Source organism: Schistosoma haematobium, chromosome 6 (genome assembly GCF_000699445.3).
Source record: "Schistosoma haematobium chromosome 6, whole genome shotgun sequence".
In the NCBI taxonomy this organism is placed as follows: Eukaryota; Metazoa; Platyhelminthes; class Trematoda; order Strigeidida; family Schistosomatidae; genus Schistosoma; species Schistosoma haematobium.
Genome location: NC_067201.1, coordinates 23,415,289 through 23,431,131, shown reverse-complemented (window position 1 = coordinate 23,431,131; position 15,843 = coordinate 23,415,289). Strand labels below are relative to the sequence as shown.

General features: G+C 38.4%; 1 protein-coding gene across 1 annotated transcript in view; it reads left to right on the top strand.

The window, feature by feature from the left end:
- Positions 1-15,843, top strand: part of MS3_00011079 (uncharacterized protein) — a gene marked incomplete at its 5' end in the record, with an annotated part of 34,169 nt that overhangs the window by 1,723 nt on the left and 16,603 nt on the right. The window contains 7 exons of the mRNA XM_051219486.1: positions 3,911-4,015; positions 4,054-4,228; positions 4,263-4,316; positions 5,838-5,912; positions 9,181-9,299; positions 11,916-11,985; positions 12,895-13,132. Coding sequence (XP_051065820.1) covers positions 3,911-4,015; positions 4,054-4,228; positions 4,263-4,316; positions 5,838-5,912; positions 9,181-9,299; positions 11,916-11,985; positions 12,895-13,132 — 836 coding nt within the window. The remainder of the gene's footprint in view (positions 1-3,910; positions 4,016-4,053; positions 4,229-4,262; positions 4,317-5,837; positions 5,913-9,180; positions 9,300-11,915; positions 11,986-12,894; positions 13,133-15,843) is intronic.

The window sequence follows — 15,843 nt, the reverse complement described above, 5'->3', positions numbered from 1 at the left end:
CTACTCCTAAGTCGTTATGCTCTTGAACGCATGGAAGAGGTTTACCCTCAATAGTATAACGGTAACTATTACCGTGACCGATGTGCATTAGTACACTCTTCCTAGCATTGATTTCTAAGCCCCACTCTCGAGCCCATCTAACTAAATCTTCTAAGTCAGCTTGAAGATCCAGATGATCAGCCGCACTTTTTATTGTTCGCCAGGTTTTTACATCATCCGCAAACAATAATGCCGACGACCTAAGTAACAGCGGTAACTCATTAACGTAGACAAGGAAGAGCAGAGGGCCTAAGATGGTGCCTTGGGGTACACCGCTTCTGACCGGCTTCCAATCGGATAGCGTTCCGTTGACCCTAACTGTCTGTCTGCGGTCACATAAGAAATTTCCTATCCACTTACGTACAGTACCTATTATTCCGAAGCTCGTGAGCCTTTGCATAAGACCTATGTGTGAAACCTTGTCAAATGCTTTGCTAAAATCTATGAATATCACATCGACAGACAGACCGTTATCTGGGGCTGCTGTCCAATCCTCCCTTGCAATAAGCAAGTTAGTCAAGCATGAACGCTTGTTACGAAATCCGTGTTGCTCAGGAGCTAACAGATTGTGTAAATCTATGTGGCTTAGCAACCTAACCCGAATTATCTTTTCAAGTAACTTAACGACTATACTAGTTAGACTAACAGGCCGGTAGTTAGATACTATGTGTCTCTGACCGTCCTTGAATATAGAACTGACTATAGCGTCCTTCCAATCTCTAGGGAGTTGAGCGAGTGAAAGGGACATGTTGAAGAGTTTCGCCAGCGGTTTGGAAATAATATCCGCAAGAGATGACAGCAACCGTGGATGTAACACGTCAGGGCCCGGTGTCTTACCAGGTTTTAGGTTAGTTATCAACGGAAGGACAGTTTCCTCAGTCACCTGTACAGATTCCATGGTTGGTATCTCGGTGTGAGTGGGACAAGTATATGTTACAATAAACGTGGAGAAGACTTTGCTAAAATAGTTTGAAAAAGTCTCAGCTTTTGCTCGATCTGATTCAGATAGTAATTCTGAATTTTCGTGTAACAGTAACGGGGGAATACCATCACTACGTTTCGTCCGCCGTTTAACATACGAAAACAATCGTTTCGGACATGTACGGCTGTCATATACTAACTGTCGTTCGTAGGTGGTACGGGATTTGGCTATGGTTTTCTTACAGATATTACGGAACTTTTGGTACTCACGCTTAAATGATTCATGACCTGTCAACAAGAATAAGTCCCAGAAATGTTTCCTACGCTTTAACAGCTTCCGGGTTTCCTTATTAACCCATGGAGGGCAATTTGATAGCTTACGTGCTGATCATGGGATATACGGCGACGTTACGGACTCGAATGTAGCCTTAAACTTATTCCATTCATCTTCGATCAATCCATCCGCATCGACCGACCAATCAGTCGAGATAGCACAGTTTCTGATTGCCGGAATATTGGCTCGCCAAATATTGGGATGGGGTGGAGCAGATACGAATTGTATACCATGTATCCTGAACTTAAAGTGAATTACAACGTGATCACTGTTCACTAGTGGGGGAAGGTGCTGAATATCAAAAACATCCTCACGGTGGTGGGCGAGGGCGAGGTCCAGCAGTGACGGATCATGATTGAAATCAATATGTGTCGGTTTTGTGATACATTGTACAAGTGCACACTGAATAACGGTAGATAAAAGGTCGCTATCGAAACCACTATCTGGAGCTGTAAGCTCTGTCCAGTTGATATGCGGTGCGTTGAAGTCCCCCCAATGATGAGACAACATTCTGCCATACTCCAAAAACAGATATGTCTTAGGATGAAGTCGTCAGCAAGACAAAACTGACTACGGTATATTCCCCCTATAGTCACTAACCCACTTCTAGATTTAATCTTACAACATGCAACTTCACATGTGCCACTGACATGAGCCTCCGATATGGTTGATTGTATACGAAAGTGATCCCTAACGTATAATATTATACCTCCCCCTTTGCGACTTGAAACTCTATCACTTCTAATACAGATATAACCTGCAATAAACGGAGAACAGTCTATATCTACTGTGAACCAAGTTTCTGTAACAACGATTATATCGGGACATAATTCTTCCACCATCAGACTTAGCTCGGACGTTTTATTTCTAAGACTACGAGCGTTCGTGTAGCACACACTTAAGGTGTTTCGGCAATCAATCGTTCTACCCATACAGGCCTCGGAAGCATTGGCTTCTAAGACCTGACTACCTGAAAACCCTTAATGGTAAGGTTATTTTCGCCATTTAACTTGCGAGTCCTGAACTCCGTAAGAGCATTCTTCCACTTGATTTGATCCTCAAGCGGCCAATCTAGTCGAATACGGATATTTGAGTCACGAGTTTTTGGTGCGTTTTTCAATAATATGTCTCTTTCTTCGAAACTCCCGAGAACCAGCTTCAGGATTCTTCTTGGTTGGGTCTCGCCTCCAACCCATTTACCAAGTCGTATTACTTTTGTAATATGTACCCCTGAAACCTCTTCAGGTAGTACATTTCATACCACAGACTCCACTAACTGCAGGTCATGTGCATGTCTTCTAGCAGGGTCGTTATCTTTCGACTCCTCTAGATTCCAAATAATTAAACTAGGAAGGGGTTTAGCTTCCTTTGAAACTGTGTTAACAGCTTTCGACCGTGACGATAGATCCTGTATATTAACTACTGGTATCTAACGATTAGCTTTTATTGTAACAGAGTCCTGTGAGTGACTCACAACAGTGTTAGACGAAGCTTTTCTTTGGAGCTTTGGCGGATTGGTCTGAGAGTTCACCAAGGACTTTTCAAGTAAACAGTCATTAGTTTTAGCTGTTATTCGATTTTTCTTCTCAGTCACGCCAGGATGGGTTTCACTCTTACCATCAGATTTTGGTAGTGCAGTTTGTGACTCACAATGAGACTTCATCAGTGAGTTACTAACTACCTGTGTACTGCCTACAGATTTTTTCCTTTCATTTCGTTTCCTACGTACCGTAGTCCATTTTTCATCCCTCAGGACATTGGGACTATTTGGAACGGTGATGGTTTTATCCATTTCGTCGGTTTCCACTAAAGATGCATTGTTATCACTGTCAGTAACAGGTGGTATTACTCCCTTTGTTAATGTTAAAGGAGATCTCACTTTTGCGTCGGTCAGAGTCGGTTGTTTGAGTCGTCGCGTAACAGCAGATACTACACTGACACATTCGTCACTGTCAGTGCCGGTGCTGTCAGCGCTTGTGTCATCGTTTTTCTCGCAGGCCAAAACCAATAGGCCCATAGCCTCCTTAATTAGCACCTTTTTATCCGTACAGCAGAACATACAAAGCCAATGCGAGTTAGGCTTCGAGCATCTTTTGTATGCCATCGGACTTAGGCGTGTACACATTTTGTGGTACCACTTTTTACAGTCATCACACTGCATCCCCTCCTCAACGGGGAACAAACAATTTGGTTGCCCACATTTATGAGTCTTATCAACCATTGTAATTAGATTTAAAGGTTTAAAAACACAAAATGATCACAAAGTGAACACAGGTGTTAGTCAAGGAATTAAAAATGGTACTCAGGATAAAATTTAGCAAAAAATTTCAAACTTTAACCAAAGTACTTTTAGTTAAAGTAGACCCTTAAGGGTCACTTTAGCAAATAAGAAGACAGTCATCAGTTTCGCTTTCCCAAACTAGGGAATACCAAAGGGAAGACGACATTTGTTTTTTAATTCCCTCACATGCGATGAGATGTCGTTTTTTACACTAACACTTTACTCGTAATAATATTATATCTGTCATAAATATTATATATCTATCACTTAATACTCCATTTTTTGCCCATTATCTATTTTGAACCCATATGGATATAAAACAATTATTCACTAAGCTACGAAGCCGCTTTATTTGAGATTCACGTTGCGGATATGGGTGTGTCGTTCCTGTATCGTTCCAAAACCCAACGGTTCTTTAAATGCTGTGTTTATGCACTAGGGTACATTTTCTTGTTCATAACATTCTTTTTGCTCTTAGTGCTTCTGCCTTCTTGGTTGGAGGTCGATGGGCTCTTGCTGACACCAGCATTGTGGGCCTAAGTAATAAATGCTTCTCCGTTTCCTGCGCTAGTGTACCATTTGTTACCAAGTTTCCTGAAATAAATCTAAATAACTGGATGTGCTTGCCTGTTTCTGCAGTCGACAAGTTACAGGTAGACTTCTATAAAGTGTTAAATATTTCTGCAGTCAGGTGATGAATGTTATCGCTCAAAAATGGAAGTGTTGTGCATGGAACTCCAAGTGAGATTATCTTTCAAATATGCTATGCTTTAGACTGTATCGTTATCAATTTATTGGTGTGTGGCGTTCATTACCCTACCTGGCGAGACTAATTTATGGGCGCGTAGTTCATTTGTACATTAGGCTAAATAGAGTTATGGCATTTTAGGTGGTGTCATTTCGTGATGAAAACCCTAAATCCAATTTCTAACTCTAACCATCAACTGTAAATGAGAATTCTAACTGCTTTATAACTCTCATTTAGTCCTATTCAGTAGGCGTCCACTCTCAAGGCCACTTCAGCGTCGCTCAAAGGTCGTCCATAAATTATAGTCTCACCGTGTAAATTTTTAATTATATCCCCTCAACGTTTGGAGAATGTCACGCTGATGTGTAGCAATCTATTTGTGACCCGCTAGTGTGCACTCGTCGTTTTTAACTCGTCTTCATATCCGGTCGTTCTCTGTTTTTTGATGAAATTCTTTGCAATACACTTAGTTGATCGATATCGATAATCCCCAAAAAATTATTCGTGTGATTAAGAGTTCATTACCTAAAGATGACATGTTTGTCTCGACCCAGAATGTTTCAAAAGCTGACATTTCAATATCGCCAAATAATTATTTGGTCGATCATACTCATTTTAAACGTTTAAAGCAAATTGTGCTGACTGTTGACTAAGAAGGTCTGTATAAGCTGAAGATGTTGAAAGGACTCACTAAAAAATGATTATTAAGATAAGTTGTGACTTCCTGTCTGTCTACTATTTTTTGATGGCACCATGTAAATTTATAAGTTATGTAGTATTTACTTAAAGTTTTGATTAGTTTGGGTTTTAATTGCCATTGTGTATTATTTACCAATTAAAAATTGAGCTTATGTCTGTCACACGGTTAGATAATCACAGATCAATGAATTTAATTCACAAAAAGATAGTTCTACGTGACTGAATTTCATAACGTGTAATAAGCAGTTACTCATACAGACTGATTTTTATGTTTTGGTAGTTAGTTATATACTAAACGTTTCATTATTTTTTTAAAATGTTTTAGATAACAGACAAGTTGCTAGGGTTATTTGGACATATGCATGAATTATTTACTTTTCTTTTGTTGCCTGCTTAAGTTTTGACCTTACGTAAATTTAGTTTTCAGCATTGTCACTGTAATAAGAACTAAAAAGTTTAAATTATGATTGGTGATGACTCTGGTGCTCTGATTCTTTCGTATGTAAACGTTATTCACATCATTATCTGTAATCTGAAATATGTTCTTAATCTATTGTAAATTTCGGTAACTCATAAATCTCGCTCCTATATTCATGTCTGTCTTAATTTTATTAAAACAGCTTATTGTTACAATCTCTTTTGAGGAATTAGTCGGTTGTAAGACGTTTGGACTTGAATACAGTGACATTTTTGAAAAATATATTCATTTAAGTTGTGCTTCGTTTAATTGTTTATTTCTAATCATTCTCTTCTAATCTCTTTTTAACTGCTCCTCCTTGAGCTTTGTATACTTGTCTGCTTATTCTTTATTCAAGGGTCACTTGTGTAAGGAAGTTGAAAAGATTGATGGGAAAGCCAAATTCAAGGTGGACAAATGGGAACGTCGTGCTGTAAGTTATGATATTCCGTTTTCCATTTTCAAGCTTAGTTTATATCCAACTCATTTACCGGGTAAAGGCCTGTGAACTTAAGTTTGACATTTACCGGTTGTTCAAACCGTAATAGGCGGAGAACCATTTCTTACCTAAAACTCATTGAGTGATTTCCACACCCTTAAGTAGCAAACCGGAATTCACTATACAGTCGTCAGTCGGTGAAGATCCATGCACTTCGTTTTTGAGTCCCACTTTTCTGTACATATGTAAGTTAGTAATACCAACCAACTCATTGCCTAGACCAAACTGAATAGAGTTGAATAAGTGCCTGTAATTCAGTAATCAAAAACCAAATGCTTTAGACTGCTAATCCGACGTTCCACTTGTTTATAAATATTGTTAAGTTTATAACTGTGTTGATTAACCTCTGAGTTTTTCAAACTCATAAATCATGTCAGGTGAATACAGAACACAGAGCAGAAACTGTGATTCCAGTGCATATTATAGAAGAGATCATTAAAATACACCATGAATGTAAAATTCATATTCAACAGGAAAATATGTGGACAAATAGGTGTCGCGATAGTTTCATCATTGTGTCTCATATTAGCTGGCTTTTTTCTAGATAAGCTAGAGAATGGTTCACTGGAAAATTTTGCTGCCGAAATGTGAATTCTGTGTTGATCCTTTGTAAAGACTATATTGACCTGGTAGGCATTCAAAGATTTGGTGAAGTTCACCCTCCTCCTAAATTTACATGTGGGAAAAAATAGGTGCATAATAACCCTTCTAGGTGTCCTATTTACAGAGAGAGTAAATGGGTCATTATAAAGGAACTTGAACAAGAGAACTACTTGGATGGAGGAGTAAACAAGTTTTGCTAGTTTCGTTTCTCTACAATATAAACGAAATGTAGTTGGTGCATTTCATTATAATTGTAGAGTGAACAACTGTACTGTGTAATACCCTAAAGGAAAACAGGTATTGGGAGAGACTCAAATGAGGATTTAGTCCTAACGGCAAGTAAAATGTCTCCGTTTATGCTGTTTATGGTACACACTCAGAGAAATGTTAATGTTAAAATTGCGCAGAACAATTTAAAAAGCATTCAATGCAGGTAAACTACAATTAGTGCTTTCTACACGTTCTATGTTTACTCCGAAATTAAAAAAGTAAATTACCTGCACTAACCAGCTTTTCCTACGTCTATCAACTTGTTTACTCTTATGGAGCAAGTTATAGTGATAAATGTTTCAGGGATTTATACTTTCGTGCTCGTCAACACCCCTTCGTTGTTAAGCAGGGCTATAGTTAACATTTTGTACAAACGGGCCATACAGCCAACGCCGATCAGTCATTTACGGTGTTCATAGTTATCTGCTTAAATCCGTCAGACTAGAAATTTTACACACCGTCGAAGCAATAGCTATTCAGGCTAAAAAGCCTCAGCTTTGAGTTTAGAAGAAATATGTCTGACCCCTCGCCTTGGGCGACTTCAAGCCCAATAACTTACTAGTCATTTTATCGAAATAGTGATATGTGATTAGTCTACTTACAACCTTTCTCTTTCTACATTTCCATGCTTAAACCTACCCTGTTCACTTATATTATTATGATCATGACTGCTAAGCGTTTGAAAAATTGAATTAGCGATAGAATAGTGATGCCTCTGTAGTTCTCACGCTTGCTCAGATATCTTTCCTTTTGGTATCTTGATCAGGTGTCCTTCTTTCCAGTCTGAATTAGCACCCCACTCCAAGTTATTATCTCTCACCCAATTCATATCATTCTATATATTACGTAATTTATGGTCAATATTCATTCTGATTTGTAGTTATATTGTTGTTTCTCAGTGTTATTTATATCTACTTGTATTGTTAATCTCACGATTACAATGATTATATAAACTAGTTTAACACTATACATTAGTCATTTCAACATTGACGTATTAGTTATTTCAATGATAACAATTATATTTTATTTCCACCAACAATCCAAACTTTCATAAACGTTCATTTTAAATTATGTATTTGCCTTAAACCTGGCTATCCTCTTCAGGACGTTAATTTAGATTTTAATCATAGGTGATGAGAACATATTGAAAAGACCATTCTTCCAAACACCTGCTTTTTTAAATTGGATGGAGATATGGAGGAACATATGTTCTTCCAAGTAAGATGTGAATTTATTGAATTTCCTCACATTCTTACTATACTCTATATCGATGTGTGTTTAGCACTTCCTCCAACTAAACATATTTATGTAAACAGTTTCAACCCATTTTCTAGTTAAGATTTTTAAATATTGAAAGTTTTTGTAAGCAGCTAACAAGAACCGAACAAAATAAAATAGAATCATGTTATTCTACTTAAATCTTTGTTCTTTCTTTCTTCAAAAGGCTAGAGAGAGTTATGTGTATACATGGGATAAGTTTAAGATGCATGATTGAACAAATCAATTGATCGACATTTTTGACCAGTGTTACAAGTTTAAAACCATAATCCATTTACTTTAAGTTGGTCAACCTTATAGTATCGCCGAAATTCATACAAGAGATTTTACAGAACCTTATATGATTTTTCAAAGTTCAGCATATCTATCTGTTATGACTGTGATGCTGCAGATTTGAGGTCAGCGAATTATCGATCCAGTCATTGAGCCAACAATTCGAAGACAACTCCTCACTATTCAATGCGCGCTATCGATGTTTGAAGCTCACTATGAACGAAGATGATAATTTTTTCACACATGTGGGTATCGTCAACCGAGAATGTGAACGCTTCCGGTTGTAGTCACTTACTAAAGACCAATTTAAAGCACTCATTCTCATCTGCAGTCTTCAATCGCAGAAGTTCAGTGACATTAGAACACGTTTGCTAAGTCGATCGGACCAAAGACGCGCAAACACGTACGAACGACCTAGAGTCCCGATTGGCCCTGCTTCGCTGTCTAGCCCAGCCAGTTGAGTCCAGAACGCAAGTTTCAGCCTCTGAGATATGAATAATTATATTTCAGACAGACTCTGTTTACATACCAACCAAACAAACCACATCGTACCGTAAAATAGAAAACAACATTTGTACAATATTTAACAAGTGAAATAAATATTGACCAATAGGGAATGTCCATTTAAAGTCTAAGGACACTATTAGACTTAACATGATAATTATTGGTATATTTTTCCGGATATCCTAACACTATCTGTCAGTATTTTTAGTACAATTGCAAACATCCGTTGTATCCCCTCTCTCCATATATATGTACACTGTTTTTTCGTAAATAGGGTGGTGGCGGAATTTCATGTGTTCTAGAGAATGGTGATGTTTTTGAAAAGGCTGGTGTAAACATCAGTGTGATAAGTGGGAACCTTAGCGCTCAAGCTGTGAAAGAAATGCGTGCAAGGTTAGCTGTTTGTTTCTCTGATCTCTTTTTCATAATTCTTTTTAATTGTATTATTTTAACAGGATTCTCGTGGTTTTTATTTGTCAAATGTAAAAGTTGTTTTTTATATTCTGTGATTTCATAATAATTACTATACGGTATTGTGGGGAACGTTGGATTTGATTGTGAACCGATAACCACTGAAGACTAGGAAATATTGAGCGACTACTTCGTTCTTATGGGAGACTTAGTTGTGCACATCCAGCATTTTATCAGAGATGAGACGTCCAGAACCTTCAAACATCGCACCAAGTACATGCAACCTTTAGATCACCTAGCTGGCATTCAGTGGCTTGCATTTTCTAACTTTGGTCAATTGGCAATGCTAAACAACCATCAATTCTAATGAAAAGCCGTTGTCAGGGGAGCTTGACTACATGTTGGATGTGAGATAGATTTCACTAGTGGCTACGCAGGAATGTCTTGAAATATCACGATTTGTTTAGAGTTAGAAATGTAAGCCACTGGATGGTAAACCAGTGATCTGAAGGTTAGGCTCTCGACGCGAGGACTAAAGTGCTTGGGTTCAAACCTTATTGGAGCTGTGGGTACTCATTGCAGGGGAGTTTCATGCAAAGACGAGATATCCGTCCAATGTTTCCTGGCTTTCAATGTTTGTTTAACATAGGTTGGTTTGATGTGTGAAACTTTGGTTTTCGGAGGTGGAGGAGGCAGTGTACAGTTCTGTTCCACATCTCAAACTTTGGAGAATACTAAAGTAAATTCTCACCCAACTTCAGGAAAAATTCAGTTTATTTTTAATTTGGAACGCTTATTTAACAACGGACTCAGTAGTAGTGGTAAGCCTTATTGCTTTTATACATGAAATTCTCGACTCTCATTATTGAATGAACTTATTTATCCTGCTAACTTCATGGATACTTATCCATGATAATATCGCATACTTTTAGAGTAATCTCTGCAAGAATGTTTTCCACTGGTTTTACAGATTAATTAGTTTCTTTATCTCTGCATCGCATGCTCCCATTTTCAAATCCATATACCCTTATATTTATGCGTCGTTTTACAGAAGCATGTTAAATGTATCCATTTAGTTATGAGTGACATTGAACCTGCCACATATATATGCATTGCTTCAAGTTACCACATCGCATCAACAAAGAGTAATCAAATTATTAAGACAAATACTAGAGTAGTAGAAGTGATGGTAGTATCGGTGATAATAATATGATTCAAGAAGAACAATCAATTTGTGCAATGAAAGGTGTGAGTATTTTGACGTCAAAGAGTGAGTACGTCCAAGCTGTGTGACTGATTCTGAGATATGTTGTTCAACGTCTCGTATAATTGGCTACGATAGTTATGTAATGTCGGTTACTATGTTAAGCTCATATAATAATTTATTCTAGCTTCTGGACAGGTCAATTTATCAGTTCTTGTTGAGTCACGTTTTGACCTTGTTAATTATTCACATATCACTCTTGGCTGTTTTTATGTAAGCGTATATGTGTGCCCTTTTTATTTCATTCATCACATGTCTGCAACTTATTTTTGTGTGACTATAAATATTGATTAACGCTTGGTTAAATGGAGTCGGCTCATTTGCCTTCTCCATTGCGCATCCTTTAGTTTCACTTGACTCTCTCTCTCTTCTTCGCTTCGTTCGCTGCGATTCTCTGATTGTCTGTTCCCATCAACGATCGTGCAAAATATACGTGTTTGAAATCCATTCTCATATTTGACTTATTTAATTCCGTTATTCACTAACGCGTATTAAGTCGATAGTCAGGATGTATTTATCGACAGCAATCATTCACACGATCTAATTGGAGTCAGATATAAGACCACTAAAATCATATTTACTTCAACCAGATGATTTACATGTAATTGGATACAGTGGATGTGTTCAGACTAGCACTTATTATTATAATGCAATTTTTGAATACCTAACTACAGTTTTCTTTCCATTCTAATATATGTAATTTGTTTCCAAATAGATAGCATAGATTATATCTGTAAGTTGAAAATAAATTTTAGTTTACTTTTAGGGTTAGGTGTTAAAATTTTCTGATTAGTTACAATACAATGGTAGTTTTTGTCTCAGATGTGCAACAACTATGGAGTAGTAAACAACTGTATCTCTTCTTTGTTTTGGGCCAACTTTTTGATACACATCCACATAGAATGAAACTTAGGAATAAACAGTAATCATATGTTGAGTAATAGCAATTGACTTCAAGATTACCAATATTTTGGTAATAAGAAGTCATGATAGATAGAGTTCAATGAGACAGTTATCATTAATTACATTTTGATAATGACCAATTAGTGGCATGATTAAGGTTGATAATGTACCACTGAATCACATCTCAATGATTGAGACATTTAAATACGCTTACCACTAAATCTAAAGATTCTTAGTTTGATCTCTGATGAAGGTTTATTAGTGTATACTGCCAAGGAGTTTCGAACGCGGTGATCCAATAGCTGCCCAATATTACCTGTCTCAATAAAATCTGAAATAACATCAACCAGTAAATCGAAAATCCCATTTTTTCGGTTTTACGTATATTAAACTGTTAGTGAACATAATCTTTTTCTCTTTTTTTTCTATAGACATAATGAAATTGATCCTAATAAAGAGTGCAAATTTTTCGCTTGTGGTATCAGTTCAGTTATTCATCCAGTAAGTTTATTTTCGAAAAACGTTTTCCTTTTCGCATTAAAGTAACTTCATTTAGATATCCTGAATTGTATTTCCGTATCAGACACCGTTTCTACTTATGTTGAAACTGCCCTCAAATGCCGTGGTACGTTCGAGAGTGGGGAAAGTCAGCTCTTCCTCTCCAAATGCTCTCATATGGCTACGTACATACAATCATTGCCACGGAAGTCCTACTCACTACCTTCTCGCGGCGAGGGTTTTGTTTACAGAATTGAGAGGACGAAAAGCGAACGTCCAACGCCTTAACCGGGTTGGTGGATATGGAGGATCCACCTAGAGAAGTCGGAAAACTCTCGTTCCAGACCAATGGTGCACATGGGCTACAGAATCCTAAGGAAACAAGAGGCTTGGATTTTGTTGATGTCACGAGTCAATGCGAACTTGAGAAACACTGAACGATCGTTTCAGGTGTTTGCGGATCAGACTATAAGTCTTGGTTTTGATTCCCGTCTGTGGGACTATGGATGCTCAATGGTAAAGAGTTTTACACTAAGACGAAGTGGCTGTCTAGGTTTTTAATCGTTTTCTGAGATCGGCTCGTGATATCAATGTGATTCAACAGTCTCCACAACCTTTTACTGATAGTTATCATTCGCCCACTAGTGGCTATCTCCGAGAGAAAGTTCTCGGAGTTCTATTGAGAATTCATGAACATTGTAGTTTAACCGTATCGGATGTTAGGGATTTATCCACCACTGGTAATGAAGGCTGATCGCTCAGTACCATGGATTAGTCGAAATCTGGGCGCGAGTTCGAAGGTCCTGGATTGGTTTGATTTTCTGGTTGTGGGGTCGTGGATGCCCACTGCTGAGAACTATCACTATTTGATGTCTCTTCTTACCGGTGGTTCTACTTTTTTCCATTTCCAAGCTTAATCCATATGTCCCTACAACACACTTTAATTTTCGTTACTTCGAAGTTGATTTGGGTAACAATCGTAAATGTTGGTGGTATGGCGGCGGAGCAGATCTAACTCCATACTACTTATTTAATGAAGATGCTAAACACTTTCATGAGCAGTTAAAATTGGCTTGTGATCAACATAACGAATCGTTTTATCCACGTTTTAAAAAATGGTGTGATGATTATTTCTATCTGACACATCGAGGTAAGTGTTATTTTTTTTAAAGCAAATATTTACTGATGCTTGTTACAAACATATCAGTAGTATGATAAGGACTTATCACTAACATTAAGAATTATTTAGAACTGATAATGCGCAACATTGAATTTTGATTTCAGTATTACTTCAGGACTGGTCTGTATCAACGCCTAAACTAATGATAAGGAGTGAATTAGTAGTTTAGCACACTGACACCATTAAGCTTATCTTAAAAGTCTCATAAACCTTGAATGGTTGGTGTCTGATGAAGTATCGACACAGACTTAGGAAGGTCGGCTGGAGTTTCTCAACTTTCTTCACTTATGGTGTAGGCGAAATGTCTGTCTTGCCAGCGAATAGAAAATACACTGCATGATAATTCATGGTATTCTAATTTATTGTATGGAAATGTGATCTTTAGAAATAAAGGATATTCGTAGGTCACTAGTCAGTCAGTCAGCTACAACATAGGACCAGGCACATATATGCATCGGTCCAAGTTACCGTACCTCATTAGCATGACAAGAAGAACACAAAATTCATAGAAGTAGTCATTTCGATGGTGGTAATATATAAAAGAAAGATTGAATATATGGACATAGTACAGGAAGAAAGATTTAGTACATAGAAAAGAAGAAATGAAGCGATTTTAATCTCTTAGTTTAAGTGAAGACAGTGAGTGTATACACCTACACCATTGTGATCGATTCTGAGCCATGATCATCATTCTCATGTCTGTCTACATTTCTCGGAGTAATGTGTTCTTTGGACTTCTTCTCCAACCATTGGTTACGATAGTCAGGCGGACCACAAACAAGTAGTGTGCATCTACCAACATGGCTCAGACCAGAACTTAGTGACTTCAAGCACTGATGCCACGTTTTGGTTTGCCCGCCCCTAACTTGCTTCCAACGATCCCCAACACCAGTTGGCATTGCACGTCGTGGTAATCGGTGTTCAGGCATACGCAACACAACACGTGACCCAACCATATCAGTCGATGAAGATTCACAGCCTCATCAACTGATATACCATCACTCCCTAATACCCTGCGTTTCTAGCCTCACTAATACTTACCCGTTGATTCCAGCAGATGCCAGCAATATTTCTAAGGTATCTGTGATCAAATACTTGTAGCTTACAAGTATCTTCAACTCTTAATGGCCATGTTTCGCAACCTTAAAGTAGAACGAAACAAATTGCCGCACAATATACTCGTCCTTTTATTAATAGACGGATATCTCGCCTTCGCCATAGGTGACGTAAGTTGGCAAAAACCTAATGAGCTTTCTGAATCCGTGCTGAGATTTCGTCAGACACCAACACATTAGGGCTGATCAGACTTCCAAGATAAGTGAAGTTGTCAACGCGTTCGACTACTTCACTCCCTATCCTTGGTTCATGTGTTGACGCAGACCAGTCCCGGAGCAACCACTTTCATTTAAAAGGGGAGAAACGCATCCCAAAAATTCTGGCATCGTCGCCCAGTGCTACGAAGAGACTCTGCATTTTATCAGCGTCTTCACTAAACGGGACTATATCATCTGCGTATCCTAAGCCGATAGGTGGACCTCCTGATAGGGGATCAATGCCCGAAAATCCAGTCGACGAGAGCGTTATTTCCAGCAGTAGGTCTATGATGAAGTTAAACAAAAATGGAGATAATGGACAGCCTTGACGGATACTACTTGAGGTTGCAAAATCAAATGACAGTTCACCATAAGCTCTAACTGGACTAGTAGTGTTCGAGTAATGAGCCTTCACAAGGTTTATGTACTCCTGAGGTACACCCTTCACTGCCACAGAACCTCTCGGTGTACAAGGTCAAATGCTGCTTTTAGATCAATAAATATCATTGTCGGACGCCGATGAGCATGCCTGTGCTCTAAAAACTGACGTGACGTATAGTGAATATGTGGTCGATACAAACACACTACTAGATCTGAAGCCAGTCTAAGTTTCTCGTGTTTGCAGTTCACGAGTCTTAGTTAGTGTTGTGTCTTGTGGACTGCAGATTAGAGCGAAGCGTATTTATTGATCGGACCAAAGACGCGTAAACACGTAAGAACAACCTAGAGTCCTACTACTATTTCATCTATCTCCACAATACATCCTACTCCTCCGAATGATTGGTGTACACGTGTCATTTTAATTGCACATATGTCACGGCAATACTCATACCACCCCAAGCTCCCAAATTTGATGAAATCCCCAAAGTTTGAGGAAGTTTCGGGGGTTTTGTGCTATTTCCCCTAAATTTACTATAGTGGCTTCCCCGAAATGGGCCAAATTTTCCCCGAAATTGGCAGCCCGGGACTGGACTGATGAAGTTTCAGTAACATCTGCAAACGCCGCAGCCAGTGTTACTGGTGCCTTTATGATCCAATTTGCAACTATTATCATGATCTGCCTCAGTTTCAGTCGCGATCGAGCGAAGAAAGTCCCCGTTCGAGAAGACTTTTTCATCCAACATGAAGAACAACGAAATACAATCTCATCACAGTAGTCTGCACACTTTGCTGCAGTCATTTGATAACCGCAGTCACAGGTACAGGAACTTCTTAGTAGTCTCATCTCTTGTAGCCTCTCAATAATCACCTCTTCTCTAAAATCCGCTGTAAACCGATCGTATATGAGCATCCGGTGTTGTACTTGGCTCCGTGACCTTGAAATTGCTCAAACGCTTCTGATTGGCTCGTCCATAAATTATAGTCTCA